The sequence below is a fragment of the Pantherophis guttatus genome, chromosome 9 (genome assembly GCF_059756535.1).
Source record: "Pantherophis guttatus breed Tessera chromosome 9, ASM5975653v1, whole genome shotgun sequence".
NCBI classification, from domain to species: Eukaryota; Metazoa; Chordata; class Lepidosauria; order Squamata; family Colubridae; genus Pantherophis; species Pantherophis guttatus.
In genome coordinates this window covers 724900-741577 of record NC_142071.1, presented here as the reverse complement: position 1 = coordinate 741577, position 16678 = coordinate 724900, and the positions used below count along the sequence as shown (strand labels likewise).

General features: G+C 45.7%; 1 protein-coding gene and 1 long non-coding RNA gene across 5 annotated transcripts; one reads left to right on the top strand and one right to left on the bottom strand.

The window, feature by feature from the left end:
* Positions 1-606: 606 nt before the first annotated feature.
* LOC117673364 (interleukin-1 beta-like) lies at positions 607-7702 on the bottom strand. Of its 3 annotated transcripts, XM_087875746.1 has the most exons (8): positions 6153-7695; positions 4862-4964; positions 4524-4677; positions 4239-4287; positions 3101-3272; positions 2233-2403; positions 1968-2104; positions 607-1092 (listed from the first exon to the last, which is right to left on the bottom strand). In XM_087875746.1, the coding sequence occupies exons 4-8, from the start codon at positions 4275-4277 to the stop codon at positions 880-882; spliced, it is 732 nt and encodes a 243-aa protein (XP_087731872.1). In that variant the 5' UTR covers positions 4278-4287; positions 4524-4677; positions 4862-4964; positions 6153-7695; the 3' UTR covers positions 607-879. The 3 variants fall into 3 exon arrangements, with proteins under 3 accessions (XP_087731872.1, XP_060539312.1, XP_034286609.1); XM_060683329.2 differs by lacking the exon at positions 4862-4964 and having other exon boundaries at positions 6153-7702; XM_034430718.3 differs by lacking the exons at positions 4862-4964; positions 6153-7695 and having other exon boundaries at positions 4524-4742.
* Positions 4085-15324, top strand: LOC117673365 (uncharacterized). 2 transcript variants are annotated; one of them, XR_015729373.1, is made up of 3 exons: positions 4085-4247; positions 10524-10578; positions 12756-15324. It is a non-coding gene; the product is annotated as an uncharacterized LOC117673365 (long non-coding RNA). The 2 variants fall into 2 exon arrangements; XR_015729374.1 differs by lacking the exon at positions 4085-4247 and adding an exon at positions 7731-7908 and having other exon boundaries at positions 10524-11250; positions 12756-13402.
* Positions 15325-16678: the final 1354 nt, after the last annotated feature.

The window sequence follows — 16678 nt, the reverse complement described above, 5'->3', positions numbered from 1 at the left end:
AACGTACGACCACAATGGAGCCCAACATTTTCTGACGCTAAGTGAGACATTTGTTAAGTGCATTTTGCCCCAATTTAGGACCTTTCATGCCACTGTTGTTAAGTGAAACAGACAGTTGTTAAATTAGAAACACAGTTGTAAAGGACGTTGGTCTTCCTCATTGACTTTCCTTGTTAGAAGGTTGCAAAGGGGGATCACGTGACCCTGGGACACCGCGACCGTCATAAATATGAGTCAGTCAGTAGATATGTGGTTTCCCATCTTCCCTGGGCCAGAGCAAAGATAAATACATGATTCTTTTTCCAATTCGACGCTTGGCTGGAGGAGGAAGAGGAGGACACTTGCTGGCTGGAATACGGGGTTGTGCCCCTTCCCCCATTTGGCCACTGGCTTTCCTCCACCTGGCCTGGAGGCAGCCGGGGCCTCACTTTTGGGGGGGTGGGGTGTCAAGACAGGCAAGACCTTGGCAGAGCAGGGTGCGGAGTCCCCCTCCCCAAGGAGCCTCTTTCAGCCCCCAGCTGCTGGCTGGCATTCCCTCCCCCCCCACACTTAATTTGGAGCACAAAGAATGAGGGATTCTCCATACAAATTGATTACAAATTGTCAATCTGTCATAAATTATTTATTAAATTATTAACAAAGGCTTCAATATTTTCATAAAAAATACAAAACTTAATTTATCATCATATAAACTGGTAAAAAATTGGCAAATATTTATTAAATTATTAATAAATATGTACATTAAATATTACCCCCCTCCCCTCAGTTTGTATCTCGGACTTTCCCGCCAAAGAAAAAGTCCCCGACAACGGGGACGCCTCGTGTTGCTTTGCCTGCCCAAGATGTCCAAAGTCTGGAGCAGGGCAGGGCAGGCTCCGCTCACTCGCTGCTGCTGAGGCTGTAATCCACAATGACCTGAGGGCCTCCGGGCTGCTTGGTCATGGCAACGGCCTGCTCAGACTGGGTGGACGTGCAGATGAACCATCCTGGGCACTCGGCCGATTCGAACCTTGTCTGCTTTTCGTTCTCAATTTTGTAGAAAAGGAAACGGCCCAGCTGAGATTTGTCGAGGGTGTCTCCGATGGTGGCTTCCTGCAGGAGAAAAACCTGGGTTAGCTCTCGGAACGCAGCCTGGGAGGAGTGGATGGTCTACATTTGGGCCTATGCCGAGGGTAGTGAGCTTTCTCTAGCCCAGGGCTCTCCAGCCGTGGCAACTTTAACCCTGGCGGACTTCAACTCTTGGCTGGGGAATTCTGGGAGTTGAAGTCTGCCAGGCTTAAAGTTGCCAAGGTTGGAGAGCCCTGCTTTAGCCCCCCAAGATTTCTGAAGTACAGAATAACAGTGTTGGAAGGGACATTAGAGGTCTTCTAGTCCAACCCTTGCTCAAGCAAAATATTGACTGTTTCTCGGTTGTCTTTCAGTGCTGAATCCCCATTCACCCACCTAAGTGTTGTGTCGCCCGACTCTGCAGGAGCCAACAGTTGGACGACATTTGGGCTGACTTGATTTTTCAACCAAGCTCTCTGGTTTTATGGCCTTCCCTGCACTGTTCTAACTGCAGACTCACCTTCTGATGAACCTCATGGAACCCCATAGCCTCACAGCCCCCCCCCTCCCAATGGCCATCACTTCAAGCTGGGTACAACTGGGTCTTCCTAGGTTTGGTCATTAGCCTTCTTGGTGTTCATCAAGGCCATTGCTGTACTTGCCAGAGTCCTGGGCTGCCTCTCCCTTAGGATTCACAGGCAGCCCCTGTTTGGGATGGGGAGGGGGGGGCTCCAAGCACACACTGATTATTCAGAGAAAGAGGGAAGAAGAGCTGGAAATGGGCACCTTCCACCCTCGTCAGGCTAAGCCTGCTTGGATTTAAGACCCATTTTAAGTCACCAGAAGACCTCCAAGGTCCCTTCTGAGTCTCTTATTCTGCCCCGTGGTTGCACTTCAAAAAAACCGACAGAGCCACTGACCTCCAACTGCAGCACTGCCTGTCCCTCTTTCCAGACGCAAGAGATATACAGCTTCCCCTTCTGGATGCTCAATGCCACAGGGGCCTTTCGAGTCCCAGCCTCGATTTGTGGACGATACACAGACATTTTTAATTTCACTGAAAAGATAAAAACAGTGGTGAAAATGATCATTTTCTGTTTGGCTTAACACAGAGAAGATGGAATGCATAGGCTGGGTTGCCCCCTTATTCAGCCTGGCAAGGGAGAGGTAGCAACTGGGCTTCACCTGCTTGCTCAATGTTGGGACCCTGAAGATGCATGGCCACCAACTGTGCGGGCTCCTTGAAGACGAGGGACTTGTGGTCAGAGTCTCGGATGTTGTAGACGAAATTCCTCCAGATACGATAGATGGAACTAGTGGCTTCTGTGTGCCCGTAGACGTCAAAAGTGACCGGTTCTGAACAGAAAAACAAAACATTCTCATTTGATTTATTCAGTCCCCACTTAAGGCAACTGTTGAGGTGGCCACCACCAAATCACCCACAAGTTCAGCCAAATGGACTTTGGAGATTCTACCCCCTCCAACAGCAGTTGAGCCTGTTAGCCTAAAACGATTAGGTGATGGAGAGGACAAGTTTGGGGAAAGCTCCTAATTCACTCTCATAGTTTAAATAGAATTATTTCTTCACAAAATAGATAATTTGTCTAACCCTCTAGAGCAGGGACCTCCAACCTTGGCAGCTTTAAGACTTGTGGACTTCAACTCCCAGAGGAATTCTGGGAGTTGAAGTCCACAAGCCTTAAAGTTGCCAAGGTTGGAGACCCTTGCTCTGGAAGATTGCTAAAACAAAACCTTAAACATTCAGTTGTCAGATACCTTTTCCTAACACTCACTCGTTTTGCAAGTTGAATCTATCTGGTCCAGGGCAACTAACATTAAAGTGGTTGGAGCAATCCTCAATAGTTTTGTTCCAGTCTGTATATTCTAGGGCTTGTTGCTCTTTGGTATAAGAGCACAGGACGAAGGCAGCACTTCAAATCTGGTTCTCAAAGTTTCTCCTACCGCTTGTTGGGCCTGAGAAATAACATTCTGCTGGAAGGGATTTCTTACAGTCACAAAACATAAAGTAGGCATTTGATGCTGCAAAAGCTACCTAAGATTGTGTTTAGAATGTCCATCAAGTCGTCATCCGAGAAGAGCTTGGGAGAAGAATTCTTCATGCTCTCGGTCGCAATGACAATCAGCACAGCCTTCCTGAAGCTCTTCATGGGCTCATTCTTGGTCACTGCTACCTGGACATCCATCTTACTGGCACAGAAGGTGTTCTGTGGCAAAAGAGAAATGAGCTGAAGGTTTTTATAAAAGTTTGCTCCTTTAAAAGGTGCACACCATGAAGAAGCAGAGGAGCAGAGGTCTTTCCCATCCAACTTCCTTCAAACCTGAATCCCAGGAAGATAAAATACAGCTATCATTTTTATAAACTCAGTGATCTATATCTAACACACACACACCAGACCAGTGGTGAGTTTTAAATTTTTTTACTACCGGTCCTGTGGGCGTGGCAGGGGAAGGATACTGCAAAATCCCCATTTCCTTCCAATCAGCTGGGACTTGGGAGGCAGAGAATAGATGGGGACGGGGCCAGTCAGAATTTTTACTACCAGTTCTCTGAACTACTCAAAATTTCTGCTACCGGTTCTCCAGAACTGGTCAGAACCTGCTGAAACCCACCTCTGCCCCAGACACATTGAGGTACCTGTTCACAGACAGTAAATATGGCAGCAGGTTAAACAAGAAAGGTAATTACTGCAAGTCCTTCAGCTGGCAACCCAAATCCAGGATGCTGCAGAAAGTGGCTTTCAGCAATAAGACATAATGGCTGAAGTGGCCACCAGGAATAGGATGCCATTAGTGGCTTCCCTATTGCAGGACCTAGAATCCTTTGCAATTTTTTTGGCAAGTTATCACGATTCCAGTGATGGAGGATTTTGACAATACTTGGAATGTGAAACGTAACCAATCAAGTTCCCGAGATGCTGAGTCTAATCCTGGCCTTGGCACTTCCTCCTCCCCACCCTTCAGGAACAGGGAGAGGCTGAAAAAGAGGTCTGGCAGGTCCATCAGGTTAAAGAGCTTCAGCTGAGCTCCAGATACTCCTTGGAGCGCAAGATGGCTTGGAAATGCCCAGGTTTGCAATTCCAGCCAAATGCTGATGAAGGAAGTGCCAAAAGTCCTTGTCTGACCAGCGGAGCTCTGTTCCAGAAGAAGAAGAAGATGCTTGAGCGTCTTACCTTTGTCAGGTACGTCTGGTCCGCTGCACAGAACTGCATCTTGCTGATGCTGTGAGGCACAAGAAAGAAAAGTGAGTCAGTTCTTTCCCCTTATCTCTGACAGTCAGCTTGTCACGATTAGAGCAGAAGGACTCCTGGAGTCAGAGATTACAGACATATTTATTAAAGTGCGTCTTTCATTTGAGTGTCCAGATGAGACTTTTGCTTTGCTAGGGTCTAGAGCAAATCTAGAGCAAACATGGAAAGGCAAACACAGAGATAGATAATTCAGGGTAAACTTTGTACCTGCAGAAAAAGGCTGGCAGATTCTTTCCCGATCCTGATCCTCTGATCCTTTTCAGACTGGCCTCTGCTCTCCCCGGGTAGCTCTTATATAGGTTGTGGCAGATGGGGAGACGGAAGTTTGTCTCACACAGAATTTCCTTCCCCCTCCCAGCTTCTAAGAACAGGAAGGATGCGGTCGATTGTGAAAATAGAGAAATCCTTGAAAACAATACAACTTTGCATAAAAATTAGACATCTGGGAAATTATTGAAAGCGATGATGCGTGTTTGGATATTCGGTGTGAAACTGCTCGTGAATGATGACTTAATTGCCAAGGGAGGGACTCCTTGGAGTCTTACCAGTTCAGCATGTCAAGAGATGCCTCTGGGCCCTCGCAAGCAGCAGACCAGGGCATCCAAGCTCAGGGACTTCTGCCTTCACGCTTCCATTGCTGGAGATGGCCTTCCATTGCTGGAGATGGCCTTCACGCTTCCATTGCTGGAGATGGCCTGTTGGAGACACGCTCAGTTGCAGGTCTGGAGACTGCAGCCATTGAAGAGGTCCCTGGCCTTGGGCCGTGTGACATCACCCACATCACTGCTGAAACAGCTGCATTGACTGCCAAGTGCCAAAGTGCTGCTGGCATCAGTGAAGGCCGGTGCATTATTCCGTAGTGCCCTCATCATGTTGGAGTCAAGCTAGCCGAGATGGCCTTAAATCTGCTAGACTTGCAATCGTAGGCAGAAGCTGCCTTGGGTGAACCTCGTACAGCAGAAGAGAGCTTTGCATGAATTAGGAGGAAGTGGTTTTTTGTTTTTTTGTCTTGGCCCCATTCCTGGAATTCCTCACGGGAATGAAGCATGCTCCCAATTGATTACAATACTCCTAGATTACTTGTCAGATAGTAGCATCCTTTGTGGACTCCTATTAGAAATACTGGTAGGACTGTAGCTGGATTCATCAACCAAGACTGAATGATGGAACATGAAGTCCAATCATTGTCCCAGATTATAACTTTTTGTAGTTGACCCATCTATCCCATAAAAAGAGTAATTAGATTGTGGTGAAATTGCACTACCAGACAGAGCTCCACAGATTGAGACTTCGTCTACAAAGTAAAATTCCTGTGTGGAAATTTTAAAATTTTTAAATTCCTGTGTGGGCCACGTTCTTCAGCACAACATGGCCCAGAATCCCGTTTTGAGGGAAATGGGATGTTCAGTGAAAGATAAACAAGCAAGCAAACAAACAAATGAAAGTATTTTTAAAGCTAATATAGGCACCATCGTTCTTTTTGGCTTCATGTTTAGGGCTATTTTCGATTGAGGAAAAAAATCTAAAATCTAAATGTAAAGGTACATTTATGCAACTAGCAAACAGAGGGAGGAGATGGGGCAGCCCGACACAAAACCTTTGCCAGACCCATTCTCGAATACAGCTCATCTGCCTGGAATCCACACTATATATTGGACATTAACACGATTGAGCGGTTCCAGAGGTACTTCACAAGAAGAGTCCTCTACTCCTCTGCTCACAACAGAATCCCTTATGCCACCAGACTTGAAATTCTGGGCTTGGACAATCTGGAACTGTGCCGCCTGCGATCTGATCTAAGCACAGTACACAAAACTATCTGCTACAATGTCTTACCTGCCAACGACTTCTTCAGCTTCAACCTCAATAGGGCAAACAATAGATACTGTTGGAAGACATGTCCATCTGGGTTCAGTTCCAAGTGGGGAAAAAGACACTGGAAACACGGAAACTGCTTGGAAAGATGGTTTAATGGTGGACAGGATCACACGGTTTGAGATCCTGAGCAGAAAAGGGCAGAGATGCTGAGCGTGCCTTGGTTTCATGCCGTCTCTTGGGCTTTGACTTTGAGCTTGTATTCTGATTGGTTGTCAAGTTCCCATTGGAGCCATACAGGGGCAACTCTGTAGGCTGTATTTTGAGTTCCAGGCTTGGTTGAACCTTGCTGTAGGTGATGTAATCTTTTTTTTTTTTAATTTGATTTATATGCCGCCCTTCCCCGGAGACTCAGGGCGGCTTACAATGCGCTAAGCAATAGCCTTCATCCTTTTGTATATTTATACAAAGTCAGCTTATTGCCCCCACAAACTGGGTCCTCAATTTACCTACCTTAGAAAGGATGGAAGGCTGAGTCGACCTTAAGCCTGGTAAGATTTGAACTTGCAGTAATTGCAGGCAGCTGTGTTAATAACAGTGCTTTAAACCACTGTACTACCAAGGCTCTTCCCAGGTGCCATGTGGTATCTTCAGTTGCTAGATGAGTAGAGAGCTAATCCTACCTTTGTTATGTAGAATGGACTGGCTCAGATCCTAATGGCCCATTGACAAAGGTGGGGGGCTGAGTTTCTGCCTCCCTTTTAGGGGAAATATTTTGCCCTTTTAATATTTCCTAAAATATTTCATTCTTCTAGGAGAGGGGTGGATGCTAACTTCCTACAATAGAAACTCAAGGTAAACCGCTCCAAACTCGATTGCAGAAAATACGAGTTCAGCAGCAGAGTGGTCAACGCCTGGAATGCTCTTCCCGACTCTGTTGTTACATCCTCAAACCCCCATAACTTTAACCTTAAACTGTCTACCATGGACCTCACCCCATTCCTAAGAGGTCTGTAAAGGGGGCATGCATAAGCGCAACAGCGTCCCTACCATCCCTGTCCTACTGTCCCCATTTATTCGTCCCCATTTATTTTGTTCATATCCATGTTTATATTTATATCTGCTATCTTGTACATGTTTGACAAACTAATAAATACAAATACTCGTTGGAGCCCCTCGGGGCTGTTGCTCCGGCCTGGGAGACTTTCCCTGCTGATTCACCAGCTGCCCTCCTGTCCTCGGATTCTCTGGGTCAAAGGTCTGGAGCTCAGGAACTGCGCTTGGGGCGTGAAGCTGTCAGCAGAGCTGGCATCGTCTTTGGGCATTCCCAGGCTGAGACTTGTGGTGGCGTCACTCGTGGTTTTGCTAGGAAGAGGATTTCCGCTCCGAGTCATTGTCATTGCTTGGCTTCCTTCCTGGGTGGTTTTACTTTTACCAGCCGCTCCTCAACATTGGCTCCGAGTCCTGTTCCACTCCTAATCCAGAAAAGGCCTCAGGTGTCAAACCCATCCTTTCCCAATGCTCTTTTAAGTACCCCTTGCTTGTCAGTCGGAGGGAATGCCCCTCCCCCCTCTCTATGTGACGCGAATGAAAGAGGAAGAGGAAGTGTGCATGTGAGAGAATGCACACTTTTTGCTGTGAACTACCGCCCTGTGAATAATGGCTATTGCTTCTTCACACTCTTTCATCATCAAATTTCCCAGCATAATAACCAGAGTTTAGAAATATTCTGCTTGAATGGGCCAGACATTTCATCCTCTCTCAAAGCGAAAGGCAGGTAGAAAGATTAGCCAAATTTCTCTCTCTCACATGAGAAGTTTCCTTCTCTGGTTTGAGTTCTATTTTTTCTGATGTTATTTCTATTAGCCAAATTGTTATTTTTTTCCCAATATTTCCTAATTTTTGGGCAAAGCCACCAGACGTGGAAGAAAGTACCCTGTGCCTGCTTGCACTTCCAACAGATTGGACTTAAATTTGAATACATTTTTGCTAATCTCGAAGGGGCCATATGCCATCTATACCACATTTTGTATTGATTCTCTTTATAAACCACTGACTTTGTTATAGTATAGTTATTTTCCCACACTTTTTCCCAGTCCTCCAATTCTATATTATGCCCAATATTTCTTGCCCATGCTATCATTTGCCCTTTTACTAATTCCTCTGCTAAATCAAATTCCAATAGATATTTGTATATTTTTGAAATCAATTTTTCCTCCGTGGCTTCTAAAAGTTTATCCAACCGATTTGGTTTTAATTCAATTACTCCTTCCTCTTGATCCTTTTTATATCTTGTTTTTATCTGAAGATAGGGCCACCAATCTATCTGTATTCCTTGATCTCTGAGTTCCTCTTGTGTTTTTAGTGTTCCTTGGGGATCCAAAATTTCATAATATCTTGCCATTTTTTGAATTGCTAAGGTATTGGGGTGTATCATCGCCTCCATTGTGGATAGCCATTCAGGAACTTTCACATAGTGTTTACTTTTAATTTCCTGCCAAGTATAAATTAATGAATCTCTTAATATATGATTGCAAAAATACCTATGCGTTTTGTTCCTGGGGCTCCACAAGAAGGCGTGCCACCCCATCAACAAATCATGTCCCTCCAAGGTTAGCAGTCTTTGGTTTTTCAGATTCACCCATTCCCTGATCCATGTCAAACTCATTGCTCTATAATAAATATTTATTTATTTATTTATTTATTTAATTAATTAAGTTTATATGCCGCCCTTCTCTCGTAGGACTCAGGGCGGCGCACAGAATAAAAACATGTAACAATAAGAAATCCTAAAAACAGCCAATATAAAACCTCAAACAGAATAAAATCTCATAGCAGATCAGGGAAATTGCTGAAACAGCCATGTCTTCAGGTCAGTGCGGAAAGTGCGGAGGTCGGGGGCCGTCGGGACCCCGATGGGTAACCCATTCCAGAGGGTCAGTGTGGCCACCGAGAACGCTCTCATCCTGGGGGCCACCAGCTGACATTGTCTGACCAATGGCACCCAGAGGATGGCAGCCCTATGTGACCGCACAGGGTGGTGGGAGGCCAGTAGGAGGTAGTCCTGCAAGTACCCCGGGCCCATGCCATGTAGGGCTTTATAGGTAAGAACCAGCACCTTGAAGCGGATCTGAAGGGCAACCGGCAGTCAGTGCAGCTCGCGCAGGAGAGGTGTTACACGGGAGTAACGGGAAGCTCCCGTAACAACCCGTGCGGCTGCATTCTGGACCAGCTGGAGCCTCCGGGTGCACTCCAAGGGCAGCTCCATGTAGAGGGGATTGCAGTAATCCAACTGAGAAATAATAAGAGCATGAGTGACTGTACGGAGGGCATCCCTGTCTAGGAAAGGGCACAACTGGCGCACCAGGCAAACCTGTGCAAAAGCCCCCCTTGTCACGGCCGTCAGATGATCCACCAAGGACAGCCGAGAATCAAGGAGGATGCCGAGATTACGAACCCTTCCAGAGGGAGTCACTTGGTATTCCATCCGTCCCTGGGGTTTTGTTATTTTTTTGTTTCTCAATTGCCTCTCTTAACTCTTCTATAGTAATATTCCTATTTAATATCTCTCTTTCTTCCTCTGTTAAGGCCGACATTCCCTCCCCATTACCACATGAGGAAGTAATTTTTACTTTGGTCTACAGTCGTACCAAAGTGAGGTTTTGGGTGCAAGAACACACCTGGCAGTCAGGTCGAAGGCCAGCCGAATTGGCTGAAGGCTACGTGGCTGCAAAACGAAGGGAAGATGCATGGGAGCCCCTTAGGAAAGAGAGATCCTCGACTCCATCAGGTCGAAGCAAAAAGTTCTTTTACTAAAGGAAGTTGGTTGCAGTAAAATCAGGCTAGATTGAAGGGGAGGGAGGGAAGAAGGAAGAATGGCAAGAGAAGCCCCCTCACTCCCGAGTCCCCTGAAAGGAATGGGGATGATACAGTTTATAGTGGCAGACGCCCAATCTGAGCTTCCAGTGCTTCCAATTTAAATTTTTTTGCTACATCTGGGAGACAGTTTATTTTTCCAATTAATTTTTACAGATGTCTTTCAGACGTCTCTTTTTGATTGCTCGGTGGTTCATCCGCTTCATGTATATAAAACTCAACACTTTCCTTCATCTTTCTTTAACACATGTAATTTTTGTATGCGCCACAAGAGGGCGCTCCAACGTAAGGAATCCTTATTGAAGCCTGAACTCGGTGTTTGGCGCAGCTCAAAGGCTCCGTTTTATGTAATTTTCTCCCTTGTTGTATTAAGCGCTCATGGGAACCTCTGTGGCTCAGGGTTGAACTGTGGAGAGCACCAAGGAGTCCCAGCAGAGTCCACTGAACCACTGAATATTCTTTTATGTGGTCCTCTAAATATTCCTAATGCTATAATTGGCTTTGTTTTAATTTTAGGAACAGAAACACTGCAGAGGAAGCCCAAATCCTTTCCTCAAAGAATTTCTTACAGGTGAGTTGCAGAACCACGGAAGAGAATCTCTCTAACTGGACTCACCAAGACCTGGAAATAAAAATTGACTCTGTGGAGGCTGGTTGCAATTACAAAGTCAACAATTAGCAACTCAAGTAAAATGTCAGAACAAATCAGTTTGGTATATTTTAAATACGTTTTCTAAACAAACACAGCCTCTTTGCTCAGATGTAACGGACTCTTCTTTTATTTATCGAAAACATTTCAAACATGCTCTTCAGCCAGAGAGGCTCCTTGAACAGTTTATGGATCAATAAAAAGAGATAGTGCTCATTCCTAGGCATGCAAAATAAAAAAAATCAAAGGGAAGAGATTAAAAAAAAGACAACTCTGGTGCCAATTTGCAATACTTTATGGATCATTGAGTGCAGACACAATGAGGTAAGGGTTGCCTGGTGGCTGGAAATCATCTTCCCACAGCTGGAAGTGATTCAGAGCAGCCAAACTAAGTGGCTTCCCTGTTGAGTCAATGGAACCACCGATGGCTTCTCTGCCTGAGCCTGGCAGCTCCCTGGAGCTCCCTTGCAGCTGGAAATGGGTCTCTCACAAGCTTCACTTGGTCTTCTGATTGGCTAATCAACGGAGGAAGTCATAGAATGCAGCACCATGGGAGACAGAGCAGAAACGCAGGTCAAAATAGGCAAGAAAATGGTAAGTTTTCAAAGTTTCAAGTTTTCAGATGAGTTTGTTCAGATGGTAAGTTTTAAAAGTTTCAAGTTTTCAGATGAGTTTGTTCAGATGGTAAATTTTAAAAGTTTCAAGTTTTCAAATCACCAGGACCTGATGGATTACACACCCCGAGGTTCTGAAGTAGCTGGCAGATGTGATCTCAGAACCCCTGAATAACAGAGCTGAAGGGACTTATACCTTTCTGGACAAATGGCTGCCTAATCTCCTTTCAGAAACCTCAAATGATGGGCGCCCACATCCTCTGAAGTCAAGCTCTTCCACTGGTCAAATGTCTACACTCTCAGGAAATTTTACCTTTGTTCTAGGACTTCAAGTTCTCTTTCTGTTCCCTTCTGCAGGTCATCTTGGTGTTGCTCTCTTGATACAGTTTTGTAATCCATGTGTATATTGAAAATGACAGATGAATAAAATTTGGAAAGTAAAACAAAATCTCAGCTTAAAAGAAAAAAATAGTATCTCAGCTGAGAGTAAAAGAAAAGAAAAGAAAAGAAATGTCAGCTTGTTGTTGTAGAAAAAGATTATCCCATATGCCCCCAGGTGGAGAGCTTGTGGGCAGTCCTTTCATGCCCCTCGACAGGCATAAAAGTCTTAAATGCTCAAAGCTTGGGAAACAAACAGGGTGAACTAGAAGCAATGGCATTCCAGTATCCAGAAATGATAGGGCCACTTTACACCACACTGATGAGACCACATTTGAAATTCTGCATCCAGTTCTGGTCACTACAATATAAAAAAGATGATGAGACTTTGGAAAGAGTGCAGAGAAGAGCAACAAAGGTGATTAGGGGGATGGATGTTAAAACATACAAAGAACGGTTACAGGAATTGGGTATGTCTAGTCTAATTGGATATGTTCTAGAAAAGAAGGGTTAGGGGAAACATGATAGCAGTTTTCCAATATTTGAGGGGCTCTTACAGAGATTAGGGGGTCAAACGATTTTCCAAAGCACCAAAAGCAAGCAAGAAAAAATGGATGGAAACTAACCAAGGAGAGAAGCAATCTAGAACTAAAGAGACATTTCCTAACAGTGAGAGCGATCAACCAATGGAACAGAAGTTGCCTTCAGAAGTTGTGGCTGCTCCATCACTGGAGGCTTTCAAGAAGAGACAGGCCAATCATTTATTTGAAATGGTGTAAATAGGGTTTCCTGCTCCAGTAGAGGGTTGGGCTAGATGACCTACAAGGTCCCTTCCAACTCTATTATTTTATGATTCCCCCTTCCCCTACCAATTACTCTTTAAAAAAAGAAAGAAAAAGAAATACTTAGTATATCACAGAAGGTGGGAGGAAAGAGAGAGGAAACTCTTAGTCTATGTTATTTGGATTTCCTCCCCTTTCTCTAAAACATGACTTCTGTTTTGGATTATAAAGCTGTTTTGTGTTCTTGTAGTTTTGTCCTTTCGAACTTTTTCTTTGACCGCCTCCCCCCAGGAAAGCAAATGAAAGTATTTGTTGTCTTCTGCAGGGCTCTCAAAAGCCTCTTGAGGACATGCGGCTTGAACTTTCCTTTTCTGCTGGATGAGTGCATTGTCCTAAAATGCGTCTATTGAAAGGAGCCACTCAGGAAGTGATTCTACTGAGCTACGTTCTTCCCCTCGCCCATCGCTGCATTAACATATTTGTCATTTTGGTTTAAGAGGAAAATGCAAATGGGGGCCACTCTGGGCTCAGTGATTAAGGGGGGGAGGGGAGTTTTCTGCTTAAAGCATAATTTTTAGAACCAATTAACAGACGGGGGAAATTAAGCCGACAAGCTTTCTTCTGCTTGGTGACATTGACCGGGTGGCATTTCAAGACAGAGGAAACTGTCATTTATCAGGACCTGATAAGGAAGCAAGTCGTGGCACCTGCTGTGTGGAATGAGGTCCCCCCTGCAATCTATGGGGCTCCTGCCCCTAAGGCTGTTCCCAGGAGCCTTCAGGAGCTGCCTCTTCTCCTGCTTGCAGCCCCTTTCGATTCGTTTTGCAATGTGTTATTAGCTGGATCCACCATCATTTCTCTTTTATCATTCCATTATAGTTTACTTTCTGTTTTTGCTTACCTTTATTATATACACCTGGAGTTGGTATGATGGCTCCTGAATTGAATAAATAAAACCAGATTAATTTAAAACACAAGGATACCCAGCATAGGCAAGGAAATCCACCTTGCAGCCCCTGGTAGCAAGAAGTCTCTCTGGGGGCAGCTTTTTCAGGGGTTTGGCCGATGAACCCAGGAACTGTGGGGGCCACACCAAGAATGATGCCCACCCATGTCTGGCAGTGTCTTCCTGGAACCCAGGAACTGCCACTCCACCACAGACACTTCCATAGCTGTTTCAATGCCATTGGCTTCCAAAAATTAAAGGCCAGAGTTACTGTATCTAGGGCCAGATTTCTGAAAGCAGCAAAGCACCCACCCACTCATTTAGGTTCTGCTCACGCCAATAGGAAGAGGGAGGAGCAGAGCCCCCCCCCACTTCATTTGCAGCCCCAGAGAGCAGCTTCTGTTTGCTAATCCAGGATGTGAAACTGATGAAAGACTCTTCATTCAATTTCGACACAGGAATTGATTAATGGACGAGATTAAGACAAATCCCTGGTGCTTCAGGTCTCTGCTTAGAGTGCTGATTCCATTTTGCCTTCCTGCGTCCCCCTCCTCTCCTTTCTGCCATGTGGCAAACTGGAAGCCAATTGCAAGGATGAGGAGGGAGGCAGCTCCATTGGTCCGGGGAGGGGAAAGATTATCCTTGATGACAATACATTTTTTCTTTAATTAGCTTAATTTACCTGCTCTCACGGGGCGATGCTGACTTCTCTGTTAACCCTTCCCCGACCTGTTTGCACCTGATTTTTAGTATCCGTTTCCTCCAATTTACAGAAGGATTCCGTTTTAGCAGCCAGTCTAAGCCCAGCTCCATGGATCTGTCCACTCCTGGCGACACAATGAAGCTGTCTCTTTGTGGGACCCCATTTTCATTCCTACTGGTTCAGTGACAAATTCATTGCCTCCCCCGCAACGGAGCCATCCAGTCGGCAAAGAGCCACTGGGACCTTTAATTCCCTGAGACGTAACCCCAGTCTCTCCATTACGGTGGGCCTGACCAGAGTCCTGGTGCAGCCCGAGTCCAACTGGGCAATCACGCTATCCCTGCATGGGGATAGTGTGGGATAACTCTACTGGGATTGTCACCAGTATTCTGGGGTGACTTCCCGGGGGACCATCATCCGTCCCTCTGTCACTCTCTGTCCCAGGGCCTGGGAGTTTAGTCAGAGTTCCCTCACCATGGCCAGGTGGTGGGGTGAACCTGAAGACCTCCGCTCAAGGCAGACTCAGAGGGTCTGGTAGGACTTTTGCCCCCTTGCTGTCCTGTCTTGAACGCTGGTTGGGAGGCTCTGCAATCGGTGCCCTTCTTTGCCACAACGGAAGCAATTGGTAGGCTGGCGGCGTGGGCTGTGATCCTGTTTCCCAGGTTTTGGGGTGTCTTTCTTTTCTGGGCAGAAGGGACATTGTTGCTCCCAGCTGGGGCATCCATGGTACTTGGCCAAGTCAATCTCCACTTTGTCAGCTAGAATGTACCACCCTTGCAGGGTTCATAGTGCGTAGTGTGGGACAAGCAGGTATATAAGACTTCATTGTTTAGTCCATCTTGGAAACTTTCAGTCAGCATGTCTTGAAGCCAGTCGGTAAATCTGCAAGCCAGGCTCCAGAACTCTTGGACATAAACAGGTCATCTCCCTTGTTTGACGGTTTTGATTTGGAGTCTGGCTTTTCTGAGAGCGGTGACACAGTGGTTAGAGTGCAGTACTGCAGGCGACTTCTGCTGACTGCCGGCTGCCTGCAATTTGGCAGTTCAAATCTCAGGCTCCAGGTTGACTCAGCCTTCCATCCTTCCGAGGTGGGTCAAATGAGGACCCAGATTGTTGGGGGCAAGAGGCTGACTCTGTAACCCGCATAGAGAGGACTGCAAAGCACTGTGAAGCAGTGTATGAGTCTAAGTGCTATTGCTAATTCTGTCTGCGAGTCGGTCTTCGAAGTAAAATATGTCCACCATATCTGGACACTGTTCTTATGCATTTAATTGTTTACCAGAATTTGCTAAATATTTACTACCACAGTTAAATCCAACTCAGGGACTTCATGTTAATTTATAATATTCAAATTCATTGAATTCTTCCAGCTCTGAGAACGAGTCCTTCTCTGCTGAGCTAGGGATCGCCTTCTTCCTACTCCTGAGCAAAACCTGACCAGGGCCTTTGCTTTGGCCTCCGCCCAGCATTCCTGCCATAAGTCTTTGGCTCTGATCCCTGAAGGGGTTTCCTGAAGCAGCAATGAATTCAGAACAGATTGTTCTCCTCTAATAAATTCCAGCTGCCTGAAATTGGACAACAGTGTCCTGTCTCTCAGGGCTACTATTTTTCAGATGAATGCTCAGCTCTGTAAAAATACAAGGACATCATGAATGTTGGGATGGTGATGATGGGGCTCACAAGAGAAGACAAAGCCAGCAGTTTCCTCCTCTGCTAGAGTCCATCAATCAGAATAGAGCTGGAAGGAACCTTGGAGGTCTTCTGGTCCAACCCCCTACTCAAGCAGAAGATCCTACGCCATTTCAGACAAGGGACTATCCAGTCTCTTCTTAACAATCTCCAATGATGAAGCACCCACAACTTCTGGAGGCAAGAGGTTCCACTGGTTAATTGTTCTCACTGTTAGGAAGTTTCTCCTTAATTCCAGGGTGCTTCTCTCCTTGGTTAGTTTCCATCCATTGTTTCTTGTCCTGCCCTCGGGTGCTTTGGAAAATAAGTTCACCCTCTTTTCTTTGTGCAACCCCTCAAATACTGGAATAATGCTATCATGTCACCCCTAGGCCTTCTTTTCTCTAGACTAGCCAGACCCAAATCCTGCAACCATTCTTCATATGTTTTAATCTCTAGGCCTTTAATCACCTTAGTTGCTCTTCTTTGTACTTTTTCCAAAGTCTCAACATCTTTGTGGTGATCAGAACTGGATGCAAGATTCCAGGTCTGGCCTTACTCAGCTAAGGAACCAACCCATATGCCCTCTTGAAAAGTTATTGGCTGGTGGAGACCTGCAGAGATAAGTGGTTGGACTGTGTTAAAAGTCTGGGAAAATACTATACAGTCTGTTTCACCCATGGCTGGTGGGGGAATTGACCACAAGGTCATGGTAAAGGCTTGGAAGGGGGGGGTATTGACTGAAAGGATCACTTCATTGGAAACCTGGTGTTTGACATTCTAGGTCAAAGAGAAGGCAGTGAGCAAAGGAGAGAGAGAGTTGCACAGGCTTGGGAATGGGGGACGGAAATGGAAGGTCAGGCCCCACAAGTGCTTTGAAGAAACTATGGACTCATTTATTCTTCGGTGGAGTTTGGCCCCAGATGTAATT

Coding starts and splice junctions, on each gene's coding strand:
- LOC117673364 (XM_060683329.2), bottom strand. CDS start 4,277: ATGCAGTTCTGTGCAGCGGACCAGACGTACCTGACAAAG. Junction 2,404..3,100: donor CATTCTAAACACAATCTTAG/GTAGCTTTTGCA, acceptor TTTTCTGTTCAG/AACCGGTCACTTTTGACGTC. Junction 2,105..2,232: donor TCCCAACATTGAGCAAGCAG/GTGAAGCCCAGT, acceptor TTATCTTTTCAG/TGAAATTAAAAATGTCTGTG.